At 40.6% G+C, this 17,266-nt stretch overlaps 1 protein-coding gene across 1 annotated transcript; it reads right to left on the bottom strand.

The window, feature by feature from the left end:
• Positions 1-8,238: 8,238 nt before the first annotated feature.
• Positions 8,239-10,032, bottom strand: LOC139927798 (uncharacterized). The gene is made up of 5 exons (XM_071920079.2): positions 9,943-10,032; positions 9,064-9,771; positions 8,810-8,935; positions 8,672-8,715; positions 8,239-8,525 (listed from the first exon to the last, which is right to left on the bottom strand). Exons 1-5 carry the CDS (start codon positions 9,995-9,997, stop codon positions 8,409-8,411), a joined length of 1,050 nt encoding a protein of 349 aa, XP_071776180.2. The 5' UTR covers positions 9,998-10,032; the 3' UTR covers positions 8,239-8,408.
• Between the last annotated feature and the right edge of the window lie 7,234 nt (positions 10,033-17,266).

The following is a 17,266-nucleotide window of genomic DNA, read 5'->3' as shown; positions in this document are numbered from 1 at the left end:
AACCAGGAAAATCTCATATTGCAGCTCACAAACAGCTCTGATGATTGCCGAGCTCAACACAGTCACAAAATTTCATGAAATGAGCACAAACTCTGAAACACAGACGACATGTTGTGGAACTGAAACTTTGGTTAATGTTCATACTTCTTTACATGAGTAGAGAACTGAACCCAGGGCGTTTGAGTTGAAGGTAAATGTATCTGCGCATCCACCACCCCGACCTCCACACTCTTACTTTCACTATTTCAATGTCAAACTACTTGTTTCTAGTCGTGTCTCTTCAAGTAATCCTTTCCTGGTGGGGAAACGTGTTTCTGTCACTTTTTAGTGCAGAACATGTTATTTGCATTTGAAGACATCATGCTCATTTGACAAAATTTCATGAGACCAGGCTGGTTGAACTGCAAGACGCTGTGGGCTTGAGGCTACAGGCCAGTCTTCCTGTGTTCAAGCTCTGCAAGGACTTAAGTTTCCAGCAATGGAAACTCGCTCACTGTAGTTCACACCACCTTCACCACAGGAGTGAGAACACAAGTTAAAGGCTGAGACTTGGCTAGTTTGAAAAGTGCAACCCGTGCTTACATTTCTAGTATCTTCTAGAAGAAGATACTATTTCTTATGGCTTTTGCACACACTCAGAATGTACTTGATAATTAACTACTGCAAACGCATTGCACTCAAATGTTTAATTGAACCATTTAAATGCATACTGACAAGGATTTTCCCCCTTGAAATAGCATAAACTCATCCAATAATGATCCTAGTCAATAATTTCTTATGGCCCATTGGTAGTCTGTGACAGCGTCACAGACCCTGCCAGACCCTGCCTTCTGCCTGGATTTTATTTTTTCTGAATGTTCAGGACATTTCTGGGCATCAACCACAGAATTTGAATGGATAGAACGGTCTTTCCACTGTTTTCTATGGCATTTTGGCTGATACACCAAAAAATGGTCTATGTTTGGTTTCTATGGTGACAACGGAAGTTTGGCCATTAAAGCTGCAAAGTGTGTTACACCGGCTGCCACACAGCGTGAGTGGGTTAGCTTTGTAATGTTCCAAGACGAACATTAAATGAATAAAATTTGATGACTTACCAACAGTAATATAGCCCGATTAAACCCAACCGGTCCAAAACTCCTTGAGTAGCTCCTTGCTGACAGCAAAGCCACAGAGATAGCACAATGCCAGTTTTCCACTGCTTGGTCCTCTGCGACTTGCCGTAAGTCAGTTTATACGGAAGCTAAGCTAACGGTACCAAGGAGGTTTTATATTATGGAACGGTACACATAAAAATGGCCGCCGTTCCGACCATCTAGCAGCATTGATTAGAATGGGAAAGACTGTTCTATCCATTCAAATTCTATGACATCAACCTTTTGGCAGTGGGCAGGGGCGGAAATTACGGGGGGGACAGGGGGGTCCGGACCCCCCCTTCCTGGGACTAACAGAGAGCTGTCCCCCTCAATATATCATTGTAAACATAACTATATAATTTTAAATAATCTAATAATATGCATTGAAAGCACTTGTGCTAATTATAGACGCAAAACAATGCGTTTTTAAGTTTCGAAAGATTGCGTCCCCCCCTCATACGCCTCACAGTGGTTTGGTCCACTGCCTACCTGCCTCCCCGAACCCCCACACACACACATTAGCCCTCGGTACGAGTGTCTGTGGAGGATCTCTGGAAGTGTGTCAGTGGTGGCAGACCTCCAGTAAGAAGCTACTTTGCAAAGGTTAACTTAAAACAAAGGATGTGTCAGACATTTTTCTTTACTTCTACCACTCAATAGAATAAAACACATTCACAATTGTAACCAGACTACATTTTGTTCCGTTACCTCGCGGTTGAATCTTGTGCGTCAACGTGTTGGTACGGAGCCGCGTCTCCTAATGCATGTGTGTGTATGGAGGCAGGAGGTCTATCCACAATTAAAATCGTCATAACTCGCTGAATTTTCGGCCGATTTTCAAGCGGTTTGGTTTGTTACAAATGCCAGACATGTATTTATGATACAGGATACTTGGTTAAATTAAAATGCGGGTTTTCATACCAAAATACTTTATCTTTTGTAGATGGTAACAGTAATATTTCTATAATATAATATTTAAGATTAACTTACCCTATGTAATAAGGTTCTAAGTATATTATTTTTTTCTTACTGCATGTAAAATGGCTGCCACTATGTTATTTTGTTCATAATTTTGGAAATAAATGAAGACTTAATTAATAAAAAAGACATAATTACAACAAACATTATGTTAAAATATAAGTAAGTTTCTGGCAGGCTTCATAGCGTTCTGGACTTTTACACATTGACAGCAAAACATTAGAGATCTGCTTTTTCGGGAAAACTAAATCTAATTAGGCATATATTAGCTTTAGTTCAGTTAATGGGTGTTGCATCTCACCTACTACTGTAAATAACCTGCATGCTGTGTGTGTGTGTGGGGTGTGTGTGTGTGTGTGTGTCTATTTGTCAGCCAGTCAGTTAAAATGGCAGAGAAAAGAAAAACAGACATCCGATCATTTTTCAGTGCACCGAAACGCCAAGTAGAAAGACCCCAGTAATATCAAAGGCAATTTGATAAAATCTTCATAAGAAAGGAATGAAGTGCTTATGGAAATGTTTCATAATGGACCTCTATATACATTTAATACAACAGTACTTTTGGCGGCACCTTTGGTGTCCCCTTCAGGAATTGCTCTTGAGAAATTTTTCTGTTTATTGTCCCCCCCAACAGTGAAATGAAATATCCGCCCTTGGCAGTGGGTGTACGCCTGCAACCAAAACCACTGTTGTGAACTGGCAGCTAGCGTTGTCAGTGTACTTTTGTTGTAGTAGAAAAGCTGATATAGCTAGCCAAACTAACTGGCACCTACATGTCGGAACAGAAAACAGGCCAATTCTGCATGGCTCTTCATCCCCATCCTCTCCTTCAATACTCGCAAACGGGTGAAAGCCAACTGCAGATTCATTCTCGTTTTGGAACAAGCCTTGTCTGCTTGGCATTTCGCCTCACTATACTTGTTTTTTGTAGTTTTTTACTGTTTTGTACCATTCTGGCAACCACGTCTTATTCGTATTGAACTAGAGAGGACAGATCAACTTTGAAGTTGTGTTTACTAGCCACAACTAGCAAAATCCTACTTGGCATGCTTTAATCATTATTTTGCACTGTACATTAGGTCTTGTGAATTGGTAGTTTGTGTTATAAATTCTGCCCTTTCTGTTTCATGGCCCATTATAATAATTTAGCCACCAGTAGCTGCATGATAAGATAAGATAAGATAAGATAAGATAAGATAAGATAAGATAGCACTTTATTGATCCCCTTGGGGAAGCTCAGGTGCCACAGCAGCAATTGGCGGACAATGCCAAGGAAGCCAAGTATGTGTCAAGTACAAGGTAATAAAAGAAATGGAATTGACATGATCTGGATTTCCCCTCCAAATGTCCTGGCTGGCCTGGTCCTTCTCTAAGCACCAAGCTGGTTGCAGCTTATCACAGATTACATGCTTGTTAATGTAAAGGTCCAGTAAAATTATCCAGTTATTTTGTCAATAACTGTTTGATTATGCTGCTGCCCTGAGGGTTGGGAAGGATTCTTCCAATGCAGATACATTTGAGAGAAGTGACTGATACATGGTTTTTCTCTCTATAGGTTATACTGGTTGTTCTCTTTATCTATTGCGTAATCCATGTTTCCATTTCTTCAAATTCAGAGTTTCAGAATTGTTTTGGTTTGGCCAATATATGTAAGCCCACAAGGGCACTTTAACATATAGATTACATGAATGGACATACAGTTAATGAATTCTTTGGATTTCTCAGCGATTTTGGGGGTGGTTAAACATAGGGCTGGGCGATATGGCAAAAATCTTTATCACGATCTATCTACTGTTAAGTGCCTGTCAAAAAACAAATGCAAGGTAGTACAATTTAACAACTGTGAGGTAGAACATTCAGAAAAAAACTGTCATTTCCGGTCAGCATATAACCTTTGTGGAAAATACAGCATTTACATAATAATTAAGATATTGATTGCCTGAAATCTAAAATCTGCCAACTCACTTGATTTACAAAGATTCATTCTGAACAGACACTCGAACCTTTCTCCAATGGTACACTCATTTCTTTCTTTGCCTTCCTTCCACCACTCTTCTCAACTTCAGCAACCAAAACAGAAAGCATGTGTAGGATTTGTACAGCAACCTAACCCCACAATGCGAGACAGGGCTGCGCTTGAAGCGCTGGTGCTGGAGAGCGCTGGAGCGGGGAGCTGAGACGACGTCTCCAAGTGTTGTTGCTTTAATAAACGTTAGCGTTAGCCTAGCTACATACACAAAAACTTAGAGAGAGAGAGAATTCCATGTATTCAGTCCGTTTTGACAAGTAATCATTGTCATGATGATCAATGCCCAATAATGGTAGCTGTCAATGTATAAATTTGGCACATTTGGGAATAAGGTTGCTGTTTAACCATAGGCCTAGACATTTTGGGGGAAGCTAGCCCATCTCAATCGAGAAAGCACGGGTTAGGGTTAAGTTCCATTTCCGTTAAAAATTTAAACTTTGGCAGCACTATTAATCCATGATGAAATGTTTTTTGCTCCATTGTTAACCAACTGATTTGATCCACTCAGCAGCCAATCAGGTACTCTGCAAGATGAATATGATGAACCAATCAGATGCTTGACAGATCTGGCATGATGTAGGAAATGCTGCTCTTGATGAATCTATTAAGAGCTGTCGCTTCAATAATCATCTAAATCCTGTTTCTGTTACAAAAGGGGTAAAAAAAAAAATGGGGACCTTGTCACCTCTTTCATGTACTACACCTACCAGGGATATCAACTGGCTCTTATGAGAAGTGATGGTAATTGCACACACTGCTCGAACACTTAATAATACTATAATGTTTAACTAGGGCTGGGCGTTAAAACGATAACGATATCTATCGCGATAGAACTCATACTCAATATAAATATAATACATGCTCGATAGAAAGGTCGATAGAAATCATTTCTTGGTTGGTAAGCAACTCCACACAGCGGAGATAAAGCCTTGGAACAAAGTTAGGTTACACCAAAGACCAGAAACAGGGTTTAGATGATTGTAATGTCCCATAGACTTTAAAATCCCCCAAACTTCCTTAAGAATGCGTCTTCCCTTTTTAGACACATTATTATACATGGAAACAAAAGTGCTTCTGTTATCAAGAGGTTCCCGGGAGAGGGGGTTGTAGTAACAGTTGCCTATCAAGTCTATTTGGTTTATTTAGGGCCCGATCAACCACTACTGTCTCATCGTCCCTTTGGAGGAAGCGCTTTGACATTTCATCAGCCTTTACCTTTTATTACTGAAAATCTGTTTCAACCGTAAAAACTGACCAAAGGGAACATTTTCAATTATTTGTCTAGGGTGGTAGCTATAGTGGTGATAGGTATTGACGGTGTCTGATATAAATATAATTTCGCTTGAGTTAGCTTCAATGAGAATTAAGAACGGGGGACCAGATAACAGACAGCATCAACAGGTCTCATCTGAAGGACTGAATTCTTGGCATGTTTGAATTTAAACCCACACAATGAGCACAGGAGGTAACTTTATGTAAAATAATTTACTATTAATAATTTATTACCAAACTAAAGGACACGCAGGCTGAAGCACGCAGGCTGCTGGACAGGGTTGTGGGTCTCTCAAGGCTAACGCCGACCCACTCTAGAGGTTCCGATGATTCTTCAGAATTACACTCAGCAGGATAGCTGATAGCGGTTGTAGCAGGCAGGACACACAGACACATGTGCAGGCAGACAGGCAAGGCAGCAAGGCTCTCTTCACTGTTTCGGATGAAACAGGCTTTCTACTTGGCTTGTGATTATGATGCAGTTGAGTCTGTCTTCGGAGACAAACTTTGGAACAAGTTGTTGTCAGACTCCGTTAGCACACGTGTCGCAACCACGTAAAGTGCATGAAATCCGCATTGGACATGTGTGTGTTTGGTTTTGTTGTGATCAGTTGAGGGGTGTGTGTGTGGGCTGTACGTCTAGTGTTACGGCTCATTACATATGCATGGAACCTTAATTTTGGTTCCCAGATCTATCCAATATGATTGACCGTCATAACATTGACATTATTAAACTCAGCACAAATTCATGAACACATTAATATCAAACATGGCTATCTAAGCCCCATGTAAAGATAAAGAAATTGAATAATGCAAATAACTATTATATAAAACATCACAGTTACACATAAAATTAGACATATACATTAGAGTCCACCACAATGTGATACCCAAGGTTTCATGAGTCTGTATCAAAGATTTCTCCTGATTTTGGACACATTCCAATGTGTCTCATCCCAGACTCTCTGGCTCTTTGGGGATTAACAGAGACAGGGCTGAGTGTTGGAGTTTTATGGTTATTTACCAGGTCTGTTCCTTGATACCAGCTCTTAGGGGTGGAAATGAGGTCATTTACATTGAGGTCAGTGCCCTTTCTTCACGATCTCACAGTCTTCCCCCACCATACTGATCTGTTATCAGGGAAGAGACTCACACAGGATGCACAGGGCCTTTCCAGATGTGAGATGACAATGATAATGTGGGTGCAGTTACTACATAGTAACTACAGTTACTATATAGCTGTATCCACTGTTATCTACGGCTGCTATCGGCTCTCATCCTTCCTTCTTGTTCTTCAAACCAAGTGCCAGAGAGAGGAAAGGGGGCAAGTAGCAACATCTTCTTCTTTGCGACAGGAAGCAACAGGGTTTATTGGAAATGGGTCCTAATTTTGAGAAACACAGAATGCTAAACGTAACCTTTAAATGTTAACTGAAGGGCAAAGTAAACTGCAATATTGACATTACAAGGTTAAACTAAAACGCGTGGACTCAAATTAGCTAAAATGAAGTGTGTCAGTGCCATGGGCAGCATAGACGTGTCACCCTCCTCCTCATGCACTCCTGCTGTTGTAATGTTGGCCATGATGATAAACCGAATGTTTATGATATTACTGACTGAAATTATAAATTGATCATAGGTGGTGATCGTGACCTGATGAAGACCTATCAAAGATAAATAAATATATTGGAGCATTGGCAGCAGTGTGCGGCGTTCTGTTTCTTTAGCATTAGGTACACTCCAGCAGCTGCTAAAGAGTTTATGGAATATGCGTATGGTCATCTTCTCTTTTTTTATCATGATAAACCGAATCATATCCAAGCCAGTGTATGAATCATACTTATTTAACATTTTCATGTTTCCAATGATAATTAATGCCCTGGGAGACAATGTAACTTTATTTTTTAAATATTTGTTTTCATTAGTTAACATTAATTTCTACAATATACCGTCTGACTAGAGCAGATGGTATTTTTTGCAGCGTGGTGTACCTTTATCAATCGCTTTCACAATATGTAAATGATTAAAAGGGGTGGAGGTACGGGGAAAAAGGTAACACTAATAACGTCCCAGTATTTCATGTTTATGAATGAGGAAACACCTACTGTGAGGCATCTGAACCTCAAGAGCTGCATGGCCAGGTACCAGTGTGTTATCCTCCCATTGGTGTCCTTCGTCCTCTCTAGCCAATTAAGTGCCTAGTGGTTTATTTCCAAGATTAACTCCCTGAGATACTTCAGGGAGTCAAGAGCCAAACTTCACCACCAGACACTACTGTGGAATAGCAGACCTCTCTGGGGAACATTAGGGAAGCTGATTTGTTGAACATCTTCAAATCCAAACTCAAAACCTGTCTAGTGTCACTGTCATTCAACCAACTGTAACCTGTCTAATTTGGGACCAACACAGTCCCTTCTTTTACTTAAGTCTAGACAGCATTAACATAGGAACCGGCCATTGGAAACCTAGTCTAGGGATGTCTCTTGGTCTTTCTGCATTATTTCACTGACTGTCTGCAGTGTGTATGAGTGTGTGCGTGGCTGAATATGTCTCCTTTGAGTCTGTGGGTCATGCTTAGTACAGCTGTGTGTGTGTGGCTGCCTTTCCCCACCTTCTGGCACCTGTACTGCTTTTACCTGGCAGTACCTGACAGTAGACGAGGGTGCTGGCCATAGCCAGCCGTTTGGCTGGTTACTCACACCACAGAAGTGTGAATGTAGTTCTTCTCTGCACATTGTAACCTTCAGGTATAGTGATAGTGGAAATCATTGCACCTTTCACATCAGAAATCACTTCAAAGAAGCCCTGACATAAGCTTTCTCAGTTTATTGCAAGGCAAGGCTTTACAGTCATCATATTTAGATGAAATCACTTTGACAAAACTGTTCCTATTTCAGGAAAGTCTACATTACCTTTATAGAGAGGAACTAATAAAATTAGTAACACAGAAGCAAAGCCTGATCATTCAAAGTACAGATGAAACATGCCCAGCTCTACTGCCTTATGCTGGAGTACACACATTCAGTCTTGGTGTTGTCCCTCTGTCTTCTTGATCTTTTGGATTTGTTTTCACTTAAAGCAGCGTAATGGAGGTTGTCTGCATCTTGGGCCTGGTAAAAAATAAATCAGTTAGTCGCAATAATAATGTAACACATGAGAGAAATACAACAGAAGCCCACAGAAACACTTTATTGCGGTGCTTTGAAAATATCTTGGTACATTAATACAACAGTTGATGTAAATAGAAAAGACTCACTTCTGCATTCGGAGTAGAAGCAACTGAATTTCTTGGTTGAGAATCTGGTTATGAAAAAGTAGACAGAATGAAAAGCCCTCTTACTGAAATGCCATGTACAGTTAATATATCCTATCAAATACAAAGAATATGAATTACCTGTGCATTGGCAACAATTTATCTTGTTCATCTTGTACACCGAGAAAGCCAGGATAACAACAAGGACGGTGGTGAATGCCACTGCCACACTCAAGAGATACACTAAGACAAGAGAATCCACCCCATCTGCAGAGATCCAGACATTAGGACACATTGTAAAGTGTTTTTTTCTGTTAATGTTAATCTGAAGTTTGGTGAGGGAGTAATCACAACTATTTGTGAAATGAGACAGCCTCTGCTAAAATGTGACTTACTTTCAATGTCCATCTTGGTCCCATTTCCAAACAGTATCTCCCCACATGAGACCACAGCACAGTAGTAGGTCCCAGCATCAGAAAGATTCAGGCTCTTCATTGGGAAGTTGTAGACACAGGTCTGTGTTTGGGTCTTGGGTTTCCTCTCACACTGATCATTCCTGACTCCATGGGTGTAAATGATTGCTGGATGAGATTCTCCTGAGCTTCTGAACCAGTAAACACTGTGTTCTCCGTCACAGGTCCCAGTGTGTACTGTACAGTTCAGAGTCACAGAGTCTCCTGGCTGGATGGTCTCAGACGCTGGCTGATGGATGAAAACTTGGATGTTGGAACCCGAACCCTTTACATTGAGAATAGCTCCCTCCGCAAATTCAAACTTAAAGGGATAGCTGCTAGCGCAGAAATAAGTTGCTGAGTCTGAAAGGCGCAAATCTGAGATCGTCAAGTGATTCTTACCATTTTCAGTGTCCAGTATGAAGCGTGGATTGTCCTTGAATTCATCATGAAAACTGCCATTTTTATCATACTTGTAGAAGGTAGACATGAGCCGTGGTCTCTGTCCCAGTGTTTGCTTATACCAGTGAAACTTTGGTGAAAAATCACCTTCACAGAAGCATCGCAAAGTCACATTGTCTCCAACATTAACTGATACAAGACCACTCTCCTGATGTACAGATGAGGATTGTTTCAGAGTTGTCATATGAGCTTAAGTAAAAATAGAGAAGCAAATGCACAATTAATTTTATACCATGATCAGAAGTAAATTGTAATGTACATATTGTATTGCAGAATACATTAAAAAATAGAAGCAATCATTTGAAGATTGAATTTATAGTCTAAAGGATACAAAATGCAGTCAAAAAAGGCACAACTCACCTATCATCCCCAAGAATAGACATGTCAGAAAAAAATCAAACTTCGGAGGTGCCATCGTGTCACAATTTCTGTGTTGAATGGAGAGAATCTCTGTACATACTCCACTCTTCAGAGACAAGACTGTGTTTGATTGGTCTACCAGAACTGACATTGAATGTCCTTTTTAGGCAACATTGAACACATGGTCATAGCCCCCTACATTGTTAATTCTGGTCCTTGAAGAGAGACACGTGGAAAGAGGTATCTGAACCACAAAATGACTACCCATCCTAACATTAGCTTTAAAATCAGTGAAACAGAAATCACCAGCATACATAAACATTTTTATAAGTTACAGCGGAGTCCAGTTATGCTCTGATCGCCAGCAAGGCAGCCCAATATGTACAGCTTTCACAGTTATGCAGACCAGAACAGGCATGCAGGCATAATATTATCTGTCCAACTAGTAGTAACAGGTTAATTATGATGATTTGCTCAATACCTGTCAAGCAAACTGGGGATACAGCGATGGAAAAGATCATTTGGTAGCATGTAGTCAGTATTTGATCAGAAAATACACACTAAATTCACACACTGTTCATACGATTTTATGTAGTTCACTCCATACTTGAGAACATGAATGACTCTTCCAAAGCTAGAATCCAGAGAACTAAGACTGAAACCTGTGATGTTGTGAAAAGTTACATTTTTACAGTCAATGAAAAGCTTAAAGGTTTTGATGATCAATTTTAATCTTCCAAAGAAAAAAATCATGGCATTTGAAGACTAGGCTATGTAAGTATTCTTGAATTTGCTTGTAAATGCACTTTTTCTTTGTCAAGCTTATAGCCTCGATAGCACAGTTGCCAGAGTGAGGCTGGTCGGTTGGTGCTCTGTGAGGTACAGATATCCCGACAGTTGTTAGAATTGTGCCTGCTCTCTATACTGGGAGAGTTAGATCAAATTGAGACCACAGGTAGTTTTAGACATTTTGGGAGTTCAACTTTTAATGGACATTTTTGTTATGATTATTTGATGTCAGTTTTTCTGTTTTGCACTGGTGTGATCCGGTGTTCCTTGTGTCTCCATTTAAGATCAGACATCAGATTTCTGCGAGTTAGATATGTATAGTGAATGCTGGTAAATTGGGACTCATAAGGAACTGTTTTATTAATGCAAGAGTTTAGATTTTGGTGAAACTTTCAGTACCCCATGTATCTGCACTCCCATGCTTTCCATCAGCCTGTGTTATTATGCCATATGCGCAATGGGTTGTTTTAATTGTGCCTGCTCTTACCAAGGGAAGATGTGGATGTGGTTATTTCATGTCAGCCTGCAGCTTGGATATGGCTAGGCTATTTTGCGCTGGTGTGAGCCCCCGTTTCAATAAATATGGCTTCATATGCTGGCTTCAGATATCCCTCATAAATTAGATTTGCACAGTGTTAGAGATGGTATAGTGAGGCAAGAATATAACGGACCTTTAGATTATGCCAGTCTTAGATTTTGGTCAAACCTTAAGTTTCCATCAGGAAATGAAAGGTAGTTGGGCTGTTTCATGCATCTGTTTTAGGTTATGGAAAGCTTACTCCATGCCAGTGCTAAGTCTTTCGAACAACTTACTGGCATAAGCCTTCGTCTGAACAACTTACTAACTCATCCGAATAAGATTAACGAGATAAAAAACACATTTCACCTTGCCTTTCATGGCTTCTGTAGTATTCTTATCTTTTCATTTTAAGAGAATGACATTTGCTTTTATTTGATTTTTAAAGCACTTTGTAAACTGATGTTAACAGTGTTATACAAATAATTAATTATTATTATTATTATTATTATTATTAGTAGTAGTAGTAGTAGTATTATTACTACAAGTGACCTGATGAGTTCTTTGTGGTTTCTTTAGGTAGAGTAGATATTATGTTATGTCACGAAAGTAATGGTTTTGGATGCTATAATGGTTTCATTGATGGATGTTATGTCCTGTTCACTGTGACTGATGATTGCAGTCACAAAATTTCATGAAATAAGCACAAACTCTGAAACACAGATGGCGTGTTGTGAAACTGAAACTTTGGTTAATGTTAGGCAACAAAAGCAATTTAATTAAAGGAATAGTTCACCCAAAAATGAAAATTCAGTCATTATCTACTCACCCCCATGCCAGTAGAAAATCGGGTAATGTTTGTTAGTCCATACAACTGTCCTGGAGATCCCCGGAAGTAAGTGAGTAGATAATGACTGAATTTTAATTTTGGGTGAACTATTCCTTTAAGGTTAGGGTAAGTTTTTGGTCATGGATAATTAATAAAAATTTAAGCTGAAAATGAAACCTTTACTCACACCAGAGTACTTATTTACATGATTTGGGAACTGAACTTGGGTCGTTGGAGGTGAAGGTAAATGTATCTGCGCATCCACCTCCCAGACTTCCACACCCTTACTTTCAGTATTTCATGTCAAACTACTTCCTGTTTCTAGTCGTGTCTCCTCCAAGTAATCCTTTCCTGGTGGGGAAATGTATTTGTCTCACTCTTTGTGTACAGAACATGTTGTTTGCATTTGAAGACATCATGCTTATTTCACAAAATTTCATGACACCAGGCTAGTTGAACTGCAAGACGCTGTGGGCTTGAGGCTACAGGTCAGTCTTCCTGTGTAAAAGCTCTGCAAGGACTTCAGTTTCCAGCAATGGAAACTCGCTCACTGTAGTTCACACCACCTTCACCACAGGCGTGAGAACACAAGTTAAAGGCTGAGACTTGGCTAGTTTGAAAAGTGCAACCTGTGCTTACATTTCTAGTTAGAGGAAGGTATTAATAGACCCTTGTCTTATTGTTATGAGCATGCTTTGCCTATGTAAGGATCCAATCAAATACTGTATGGAAGGAGATACTATTGCTTGTAGCTTTGGCACACACTCAGAACTTACTTGATAGGCAACTACTGCAAACATGAAAACAGTCCAACTCAATACTCGCCGACGGGTGAAAGCCAACCGCATTAATTCTCATTCTTGTATTACCCTGTCCCCAAAATCTTAGCCAATGGGTAGGTGAGGATCCTGCCTGCCCATTGTGTTCAGGTATAGCTACACTGAGGCATAGGCTGATTAACAAAAGCAAGAACGCCAAGTCGATACTTGTGTCCTTGGGGAGAACGTTCTTCTCATGAAAGTAAGCACAGAGAAGCTTCCTTGCAATTTGAGATGGACTGTGTGCTTCACATCGTGTGCGTGATTAATTAAGACACACAGCTGTTAATTTTCTCAGCTGTTAACTGGCTCTGTACTGTAGACTACAGTGCTGCTCGCCGTTGTCACAATGAATCTTGGGGCTTTCAATTTGTTCTTGTCGGTCAAGTCACCACCTGATGCATCCTTGATATTTTGAGGTTGCCAAGGAAACTTCTGGGGTTTCTATCCGTCCTCCGTCCTGTCATTCTTTTGATTTGGAATCATGCTTCGGCAGTTAGATATTACGTAAAACATGCCACGGAGGACACAAGAACGCACAAGAACGCATATTGATAATCAGCTATATATTATCAGGTTGTAAAACAAGTTCTCAGGGAAGATACACCTGGAGACATAATCAAGGGCTCAGGTGCTTAGCAGCAGCAATTGAGAGTAAGCGACTAGAGATAAATTCATTGCCTGATAGGAAAGAGAGTACTAAGATTAAGTTTGTCACAGAGGGAGAAAAGATCAGCAGTGAAGCCATTTTGTTTGTTGTTGTTGAGGTGGGTTGCAGAGGATTTGTAGGCAGATCAATGTTAGCACTTATTGGTGAATTAGGCATCCGTGGACAGAGTTTAAAGCAGGCAGTTAAGACTATGTCAGAAGCAGCCATGGGTGCCAGTGAGTGGCTGTGGATGAGAAGGAAACATGCTAACTAGTGCACAAAGTAGCTGAGGTAGATGGCTTACCTGAGCTAGCCCTGTGCTAGCAGTAGTTTAGCATGCTTGAATTAGTCTTGTGTTAGCAATAGCTTGGTAGCATGGTTGAGTTAGTCTTGTGTTAGCAATAGCTTGGTAGCATGTTTGTGTAGGCCTTGTGTTAGCACTAGCTTTGTAGCATACTTGTGTAGGCCTTTGTGTTAGCATTAGCTTGGTAGAATGCCTGTGTCAGCCTTGTGTTAGCACTAGCTTTGTAGCATGCTTGTGTAGGCCTTTGTGTTAGCATTAGCTTGGTAGAATGCCTGTGTCAGCCTTGTGTTAGCACTAGCTTTGTAGCATGCTTGTGTCGGCCTATGCGTTAGCATTCGCTTGGTAGAATGCTTGTGTCAGTCTTGTGTTAGCAGTAGCTTGGTAGCATTCTTGGGTTAGCCAGGTGCTAGCATCAGATTGCTAGCATGTTTGGGTCTGCCTTGTGTTAGCATTAGCTTGGCAACATGAGTGAACATAGTGAGTCAGAACTTGTTTGGCATTACGACTTAGAACCCGCATAAATGGGGCCTAAGTGTCTAGTAGAATGTTAAGGTAGCCTTGTGCTAGAAGTTGTTTGCAGATGAAGTTGGTAGCAACCATACCTAAAGCCTGCACAAATGGGGCCTCTGATTAATCGTGTGACTTATATAAACATTGAAGGTGGCTGGACAGCTGAGTGGGCCCTGGCACTCAATGAGAAGCTGCCAAACAAGCCAGCAGGGCCAGTCAGACTTAGCTTTGCCTAAGCATACGGTGACCAGATGTCCCGGTTTGTCCGGGATTGTCCCGGTTTCAAGATGGGTGTCCCGAGTCCCGACAAATATCTGTAAAACTCTAAAATGTCCCGGTTTTCAACATTCACTACCAAATTGTCCCGGTTTTCACCACAATTAAAATAATAATAATAGTATTATACTTGTTTTCAGCACTTACATAGACGTTTATCATGTTCTGTCCCGCTCATTATTACCTAACCCAATCAAAAAACATAAACAATGCACGTCTGAATTCAACACTGATTTGTCTGTATGTGTGTCAATCAATCAATGTGTCGTTGTCAAGGCTGTTGCTAGCCTATGACGCTTGTGGCTCTGTCTGACAGAATCTGTCAGTACGCTAACGGTTAGCTGTCATGCCGAAGAGAAAGTCGCTCTTTTCTAAAGACCTCCAGAAGGCTTACTCTTTTCTTCGTGAAGTAGCCGGCAACGAAAATGCTGCGTTCTGCACACACTGCAAGAGTACATTTTCGGTCGCGCATGGTGGAAATGCCGACATAAAAGATCATATTAAGATGGCCAAACATAAGCGGTGGCTACAAGCAAGTAGTAGCACCGTTGTGACCTACTTCAGCGGGGCAAACGCCGGTGACAGTGATCTGAAACTGGCAGCTCAGGAGGGGACCTTTGCAACCATCTGGTGAAACACAACCAGAGCTGAAAGGTATCTGACAACCAAAAAATATGTTATATTACACCAGTGCAATCCTTGTGTTTTGTGTTTACTAGTGTTATTATACAGTTTTCAAATAAACTATGTTTTGGTGGATTTTTGGAGACAAAACATCATTTTTCGTTTGCTGAGGCGCTGTCCATGGTGTTGAAAGGTGCAGTCACTAGGTGTGCTAAGCGCTGAAATAATTGTCCCCCATTCTGATGAAAACACCTATGGTGCGTGCATAAGCGCATACATGTGCGCGTGCATGAATGTGCGGTACACTTAAGGGTCCCGGTTTGGGGGTTTGAAAATGTGATCACCCTACCTAAGCAGATACAGTGTGGATATGCAGACTGCTGATTGGTTGACATTGACTGTTGGTCGGGTATCTGCTCTCTGCTTGGGCAGTGTAGGATGCAAACTTCATAGTATATGTGACTTGGTAGGGTTTAGATGTAGCGAGTAACTTAATGTTCTGAATGGAAATATATCGATGGTAGTGTGTGATGTAAAATAGTGTTGTTGATAACAAGGTGCAGGTGACAGCGACAAAGGGCAAAGGGGGGGTGTTTCTGGGATGCTGGAATACACTGTTGAGCCTTCTTGAGGTGTCGTGGGCCTAATTCAATGAAACAGTGATGGAAGGTGCCCACTTGATAATCCCAATGATTTGCCTACACTCACCCTAAAACTAGAGTAGGTAGCTGGTGAATGTTGCTGCCTATCTTATGGTACTGTAGATTTATGACGGTGCAGCCTGATGTTTTCTATGGTACTCATTGGTATGGTAGTGTATCATTCTGTTAAACTCTGAATTGGGCCTCCATATGAATGCTCACCATGGGTTATGGCACAAGGGATATTAACATCATATCCTGTGTATTGATAAATGCAAATGGAACAAGCCTCGTCTGCTTGGCGTTTTGCCTCACTGTACTCGTTTTTTGTACTTTTTTTTACTGTTTTGTACCATTCTGGCAACCACATTCAGACGGCGCATGTCTTCTTCTTGTTGAGCTAGAGAGGACAGATCAACTTTGACCGTTGTGTTTACAAGCCACAACCGGAAAAGCCTACTCAGTATGCCTTTACCATAATTTTACACTGCACATTTGGTCTTGTGAATTGTTAGTTTGTGTTGTAAATTCTGCTCTTTCTGTTTCATGGCCCATCATAATAATTTAGCCACCAGTAGCTCCATGATGAGTAAACAAACATTACTAGTTGAAGCAGGTGAATGGAAGGATAGTTGTGCTCTACTCATTTCTACTCAGACACTCTACTGACACTCTGTGCTGTCCCTTTGCCTTAGTCTGCTCTTCCTGATCAGACTTAGAGCAGCATAATGGAGATTGTCTGCATCTTGGCCCTGATAAGAATGAAGCAACAATGGGAAGTAATGTGAGAATAAAGCAAATGGAGAAACAATGTACATGTGGATGTGAGTGAGAAAATATTTTCATCAGGTGATGCTATAGGCCTAAATTTGAATATTATCATGTGATCGTAGAAGTTTCTTATCACTTGCAGCAAAATCTCCAGTGTTAATTTAACTGAAAGTGTAAAAATCGACAGTATGCTAGTGTTTATCTAAGTCCATACCCATCAGAGTTAATCGAACACTTTAGATAGTTTTCAACACCAGCCCCAGAGCCATATCCGCTCTATGAGTGGACAAACTCCCCAATCAGCACTTGTCAACTCCAAATAATTGTCACAGAAACTTTTCTGTGCTGCTGTCAGATTAAAACTTTGTGTCTCTATAAAGATAAAGCCTACAGAGATTTACTATATTTAAAAAAATATTTTTTGTTTTATGACCATTTTGAATTGATTTCAGTGCCATGGAACTTATTCAGCACATAAAGGACAATGTCACCATTCAATACAGGTAAAAAATATTAGCAATATTAAACCTCAATGAGATTGTGGAGCAGTCGGTGAGTCCGTACAAACTGGGACCAGTGATGGAGAACACAGTGTC

Source organism: Centroberyx gerrardi, chromosome 23 (assembly GCF_048128805.1).
Source record: "Centroberyx gerrardi isolate f3 chromosome 23, fCenGer3.hap1.cur.20231027, whole genome shotgun sequence".
NCBI lineage: Eukaryota > Metazoa > Chordata > Actinopteri > Beryciformes > Berycidae > Centroberyx > Centroberyx gerrardi.
This window is presented reverse-complemented; position numbering and strand designations above follow the sequence as displayed.

What these genes read in the sequence shown, in the direction of transcription:
- LOC139927798 (XM_071920079.2), bottom strand. Translation starts at nt 9,997, where the DNA reads ATGGCACCTCCGAAGTTTGATTTTTTTCTGACATGTCTATTCTTGGGG. An exon ending in GACCAAGATGGACATTGAAA is followed by an intron (nt 8,936 to 9,063) that starts GTAAGTCACATT and finishes GGATCTCTGCAG; the next exon opens with ATGGGGTGGATTCTCTTGTC. An exon ending in CTTCTACTCCGAATGCAGAA is followed by an intron (nt 8,526 to 8,671) that starts GTGAGTCTTTTC and finishes ATTTTTTACCAG; the next exon opens with GCCCAAGATGCAGACAACCT.